Source organism: Arachis ipaensis, chromosome B07 (genome assembly GCF_000816755.2).
Source record: "Arachis ipaensis cultivar K30076 chromosome B07, Araip1.1, whole genome shotgun sequence".
Classification (NCBI taxonomy): Eukaryota; Viridiplantae; Streptophyta; class Magnoliopsida; order Fabales; family Fabaceae; genus Arachis; species Arachis ipaensis.
The window spans coordinates 10994229-11001243 of NC_029791.2; the positions used below are offsets into that span (position 1 = coordinate 10994229).

A 7015-nucleotide genomic window follows, 5' to 3' on the forward strand; every position below is an offset into this window, starting at 1 on the left:
CTTATAATTTTTGTTTTACTTAAAAACAACCTACCTTACAACACATATAGATGAAAATGAAAAACTTTGGATTGAAAGTAAAATATAATAGACATATATCCCAACATATTATCCATTTGTTCATGGTATCTTTTTATGTAATTAAGTAAAATAAATTCAAAAATATTAGGTGTCCAAGTCTTTTGAGTAACCAAATTATTTAAAAATAAAAATCTATTGCTGCTTCTTTTTTTTCTTACATTCATTCTTCCTTCTTCAACGTACCGTCCGTCGTCATCTTCATTGTCATTACTGCTGTCTTCTTCTTCTTGATATTGTTATTATTTAATTTTTTTTTTCTTCATCATCCTCTCTTATTATCATTATCACCATCCTCATCGTTTTCATCATCTTCTTCTCTTATAAATGTTTAAAAAATTATAACACATAAATTTTGATGTGCAATACATAAATTTCAATGCACAACACACAAATTTTAGTATACAGCAGAAAAATTTGTTAAGGATCACATACCCAAAACATTGACCTCGAACCTTTATAGTGAACAACACAAAAATCTTGTTGCATAGCATAGAATTTTTTATGTGCAGCATAAAAATTTTTGAAGGATTCCATATTCAGAACATTGACTCATTCAGCTAACAAAATATATTTGCAGTAAAAATTTGTGCTATGTACAAAGATTTGTGTGCTATGTGTAAAAATATGTGTACTATGAGTAAAAATATGTATGCTGTATCGATGAGTTTGTGTTATGTGCAAAATTTTGTGTGTTATGTTTCGAAAATTTGTGTGCTATATCAATAAATTTTTGTGCTCTCCAATAAAAATTAGTGTGCTACAGAAAGCCGGAGAAAAAAAAAAAGAAATAATAACATATGTACGTATTTTTTTTTTTGCTGGATTTTGCACCAATTTAATTAAACTTGGTTACCAAAAAATTTGTACGGTAATATCACTCAAATAAATTATACAACTAACTAAATAAGAAATTCCAGAGAAGACCGAATACAAAATACATGGATATATTTACAAAAAAAGATTATTTTATTTCGGAGGTGGCATCCACAAGACCACAACCCCTTTAAATGATATAAGAGGAGCCGCCTCTAAATGATACATGAAAACTAGGTTTACTTTAACTCTACTACCCAAACTTGGACTCAATAATGCCATTGATGTTTTTTTTTTTTTATTCCTTTTATTTTAAAGAACTAGTGTTGACCTAATTTGCAATCAAGGTAAGGGTTAATCGACATGAAATTAGACAATTATGCATAAACAACATTATGCGTAGCAAACTAATAAAAGGAAAAAGAATTTTGCACGTACACTCATAAAAGATAGACACTAAACACCTAAGAGAGAAGAGCGAAGAAGCAAGATATAAAATATAAGTGTGGCCCATATGTGTTCATCAGTAGTAGGATTTTGTTGGTTGTGGAAAATTGGAGTTTTAAATAATATTCCTCATAACAAAATTCTATACCTAAATATTTAAAATTAAGGATCCAATGTCTCATATATAAACATATAGCACATTATGATAATAGTGTTATCCTTATATCACACATAAGACATTAACTTAGTAAAATAATAATTATATAATGTTTACTCCAAGTTTCAAAATATTATAAATTAAACACCAATTATTTGAAGGATAATCACAGAGAATCCCACCAAAATATACATTTGGCCAAGTTCTAAAAATTCAATTTGATCCAATCAACTTCTGACCATGAGTACTCCTAGTTAGATTATTAAGCCATGAAAGAGATGTGAAAATAAAAAATTAATCACAGAAGAGAGGGAAAGAAAAAAACAAAAGAAAAAAAAATCCTATGAGCAAGAGTACAAATGTAACTTCTCCACTCACCTAATAAGGTATATCTTTGTCAATGTGGTTTTTATGAAGAGAAGTGTTAGGGGTCAACAGATTATGTGATTTGTAGTCATCAATTAGTCATTAATAATATTTTTAATGGTATGAAATTACATCTAATAGTGTAAAATTACTCAATTTCTTTTTTATGATTAAGTGCTGGCCAGAATTTAATAGAAGTGTTGGCCCCTAAATTTTCTCTTTTACGAATCTTTGTCAAAGAGATGCTGCTTTTACACTTCACTGAAAAATTATATTCAGAAATTCCAACATATTTGGTATTGTACAATGAAGTTAATTAAGTTCTTCAAATGACCGTCACTTTCCAACACTTAGTTGGAATTGAACCATTGAAAGAGTTTGACATCTTAGGTAAAGATATGTTTACTATTATGGTTAAGGACTATATCTGCTATTTAGTTGTTCTTGCTTTGCTCAATTCAGACCTTGTTAATGCACCCATTTTATCCATGCCTCTGTTTCCATTAATGCTATATTTGTCCATTCTGCTTTGAATTTAAAGTCTTTGTCACATTAAAACTCCACACTCAGATTTTGAACACATAGTTTCATGTTTATTGTTTTGTTTCTTAAATACCTTTGCTCCCATCCCACTTTTTTTTATCCTTTACCTTTTATCCACTCCACCATATCCTTATTATTAGTCACCAACTTGATGTCCTCTTCTTTGATTTTCACTTCTTCCAGCAAGAATTGTAGCACTATGTCTATTTGTATACCACACTTATTAAACTTTCTTGTACCATCCTACACATATAGCACCTCAATTTTTCTTTACCCACGTCTAGATATCCTCCACAACATACTATTCATTAACCAGCTCTTTAATCTGTCTCCAAGCTTTTTTTTTTTCAATGAATTATTTTGCTCTCAAAGATAGTCATATTTCTACATCTCCACATTGATCATACAGTAGCAAAGTAAAGAATATACCACTTTTTTTTTTTCATGATGTGAACTTGTACATTAGTAGGTATAATTAAAGATATCGGTATTTTCTATTTAATCAATATTTTAAAATTAGTTTTTAATTTTTTAAATTAAAAAATAATTAATTTTAATTAACAAAACATACGATAATTTTTAAATCCGAAACATCATAAAAAATACTAATATGGTGTAATTTTATAAGGACCAATAATAATTTTTATAGACTAATTGAGTTGTAAATCAATACAAATGTTGCACATACAGGCTATAGCATATCTCAGCTGGAATAGGCTACAAATCTGGCAGACAAGACAAAACAGAGACTCTAATGGTGGCTTTTTTATTGAAATAAATAATCAAAAAGCATTATTTCCCTAAATACGCATCCCTGAAAATTATTATCTAAATACGCAGCACCACCTCTTGATCACCAGCCACAAAATGGGTTTAGCCTCCATTTCATAAATGCCATCCACGAAATGAAACCAAGACTCACATGAGAAGCATTGACCACCATCTCAATTCTGTCACCCACGAAATGGAGAACTGCACATCATTGGAGGCAGCAGCGAAATGGCGACATCAAGGGCGGCGCATGCGAAATGGAGCATCGAAATGGCGACATCAAGGGCGGCGCATGCGAAATGGAGCATCCCGCTCCTGACATACTCGAGTTGGTGTAGTTCTACCATTACCGTAGCATATTATATCATTTTAGGAAAATGCTAATTGTAGAACAAAATTTAGTGTTTGGTCAGTCTTTAATATTATTTAATTAAAACATATTCCTATTTTTTAGGATACACATTTATAATTAAAATTAATTTAAATTTTAAAAATTAAAATTTCTCTAACTTCCTACCTATTTCATAATTAGTTATTATTTTCTTTTTTTACGTTTTTTCTTTCGTCTGTTCTGCTACAATATTCTAATTTGTATCTACAGAAAAAAAGAATTCAAAGTCAGTGCATTTAGAAAAAAAATTAATCCCTTACTTATTGTACCTTTGATAAAATGCAGGATCTGTTTTACGATTTTGTAGTGATGAATGATCGAATACAATTATTTATACAAACTAAAATATTTTCAATTGTAATTTTTTTTTAATTGTAACACATCTAAAATTATTAAATTATACAAAAAATATTTTTAAAACACATCCAAAATCATAAATCTAAAATTTAAACTTAAACATTAAAAAATAATTGTAACACATCTAAAATTATAAAGTTATACAAAAAATATTTTTGAAACACTTCCAAAATATAGAAATTACACAATAAATTTAAAATTTCAGTTTTAAATCTGAAATAGAAATTTAAAATTTAAATTTTAAATTTCAGTTTTATTTAGTTTGTATTTTGAATGTGTATTAATTTTAAAAAGATAGTAAATCTATTCATAATTTTTAGATGTGTTTATTTTAATTTTTTTAATTATTGTAATAAAAGGCTGAATATTGTGTCATTTTTAAAGGATACCTAGTTGAAAAAACATATTATTTTTTAAAAAAATATCTATACGCGGGTTGCAGGATTGAGATGGTGGTCAACACTTCTTATATCAGTTTTGGCTCCATTTCGTGGGTGGCATATATGAAATAGAGACTAAATTCATTTCGTGGGTTGTGACCAAGAAATGGTAGTGCGTATTTAAGTAATAATTTTCAGAGGTGCGTATTTAGAGAAATAATGTTTTTTGTTTATTTATTTCAATAAAAAAGCCCTCTAATGGTAGCGTTTTTGTGGTAGCGTTCATATCCAACCAATATAATCATCCTGGCCAGTAATCTCATGTTAAAATTGCATATATTTCTTTTTATCTCTGTTTTTATTTTGCAAATATTCACTACTTTTATTTTTGTAATGTTTAATTTGGTAATGATCAAAGAACCTACTTGATTTACCATCTTAAGTAAATATTGTACTCGAATCTCCTAGAAATTAGTTGTGCATATCCAATTAGTTAAACCCAAACTGAAAATGATAGAAGGCCCTTTTGGGTGTACCATTAATAAATATTGTTTAGGCACAATAATAATCACACTAGAACATGATTAGTAACCATTATATATCACCCTCCAAAGGATCTAACATCAAAATTTTCCCACCTCACCCCAACAACAAAGTAATTGAACCATCACCATATTTTCATTTCATCACTAATGGCCATTACTAGTGCAAGTGATTCTTGTGCTACAAAGAATTTGAAGTATTCTCTCTCTTTCTTTTTAATACTAAGTTTTTTTTTTAGTCTAAGACTTATATGTCTTTTTTTTATTGGTTAAAAACTTATGCTATAAATATAAAATTTTAGTTAAAAATGTTATGTATCTTTATAAAAGATGTTCAAGAACCTATTTATTATTTTCTTTAAATTAAATATTTCTTGTTATTCAATTCATATTGTAATTCCAATAAATATGTTGATGAACAAAGGTGAAAAAGAATGAAATTATTATTTACTTTATGTGTTTGCTAGACACTTCTTCTTGATGCAGCTTCTATAGCACCCTCAATCCTATTAATGCAAGATTTATAAACAAATCCAAGATAATCAACTATGCTATCCTCAGATGCATCTTCTAAAGGGTTTATCTCAAAAGACCAATTAATAAGAGTGGAATTATCCCTATATTCAATTAATCTTAGTGAATTAACAGATCCATCTAACCCTACATTGCATGCTTCCATTCTATAAACATAGTTATGTGTTGAAGAATCCATTGAAACCAATTTTTCCTTGATCCATGACCTATCTCCATCTTGTTGAGGAAACATGAAGCCAGAGACTAACCTAACATAGCCAGGTTCATCTTCATTTCCAGATAAGGTAGTGCATCTTTCTACCATTGGCATCCATTCTGATAATCTTTTGGTTTGAGACACTAAGCTCCAAACTTGTTCAATAGGTGCACAGATTATGGCACTAATTGAACCATGCCATTTGCCATTTCCAACATCATTATTATTGGCCTCCTGTGGAAGTAATTTTTTAAAATGATTTAGCTAATGCATAATAGTTAAGAGGGTACAAAACTACAAATAGAAAGTTATATCATTTCAATACTTTTTTTGGTTTAATTACTTTGTTGGTCCCTATAGTTTCGTAAAATTTTTAATTAGGTTCCTATACTTTTTTTTCTTTTAATTGGGTCCCTATACCATAAAACATATTAAAGTGAAAGGTAGGTGTCACCAGCCATATACAATTTTTTTATCTAAAGCTAAATGTCATTTTCACTTTTGAATATTGATACGCTATTTATTTCTGAAATAAACTACCACCAGTATGCATGCAGAATTGTATGGACTCAAATAATAATCTATGTTTAAAGTTTAACCAAGTTGGTCTATTATAGGGCCGAATTCTCCCAGAGTCTAATTATTTTAATCAAAAGAAATATTATTTAAGGAGAACAAATGTCAACTACTTAAGCCATCAATATTGGTTATAATAAAAGTTCCTTTTAATACTTACAAGAATTGGATATTATTTTCTGCAGCAATTAACATCGTTTCTTGACCTAAAAGAAGGAATTAATTATAAAATCATGATCGAAACATACACTCCAACATACATACCATTTTTATGTTCTGAAGGTCAATGCATCATGCTTGGCAACGGCAATAGTCATCAGTAGTAGCGTTAGCTTTGTATTAAGTGTATATATATATAACAATGACTAGACTGATAACTCCCAAGTCTCCAATGCCGTTTCTCAAGTATTGATAACTCCAATGCATTCATATATGTATTGGCGGTTACAACAAAGACTAGAATATCCAAAGTAGCAACCAAAACTTTGTTTAAGAGAATAATATAAAAGAACTAAAAAATGGAGATGCGGGGTATCGATCCCCGTACCTCTCGCATGCTAAGCGAGCGCTCTACCATCTGAGCTACATCCCCATCTGAGATAAGGTCCTATTAATATTATATTAGAATTATGTTTTATTTTACTAATAAAACAAAGAATGTAATAATTGCCCTTCCACTATTGCAATTCGTGGGGACACACTACTGGTCTATTAACTTTGCAACAGGCCCAACACATTTCTTGACCATGTTTGTATTGTTGTATAAGCATCCTTTCATTCTTTTGGGTTATCAATTTGAATCAGCCCATTCCGGCCCAAAAGAGTAAAATAACATCAAGCAATGGATAGTTCCCGTCTCTA

The 7015-nt window shown here is 29.4% G+C and overlaps 1 protein-coding gene and 1 non-coding gene across 2 annotated transcripts; both read right to left on the reverse strand.

The window, feature by feature from the left end:
* Window positions 5224-6731, reverse strand: LOC107606618. Its single transcript, XM_021107687.1, has 2 exons — window positions 6702-6731; window positions 5224-5842 (listed from the first exon to the last, which is right to left on the reverse strand). Exons 1-2 carry the CDS (start codon window positions 6729-6731, stop codon window positions 5312-5314), a joined length of 561 nt encoding a protein of 186 aa, XP_020963346.1. The 3' UTR covers window positions 5224-5311.
* On the reverse strand, window positions 6674-6746 carry TRNAA-AGC. Its single transcript has one exon. It is a non-coding gene; the product is annotated as a tRNA-Ala (tRNA).

Excerpts from the sequence above, each read along its gene's own strand:
- LOC107606618 (XM_021107687.1), bottom strand. The coding sequence starts at position 6,731 with ATGGTAGAGCGCTCGCTTAGCATGCGAGAG. Across the intron at positions 5,843-6,701 it reads GCTCGCTTAGCATGCGAGAG|CTAAATCATTTTAAAAAATT; the intron begins GTACGGGGATCG and ends ATTATGCATTAG.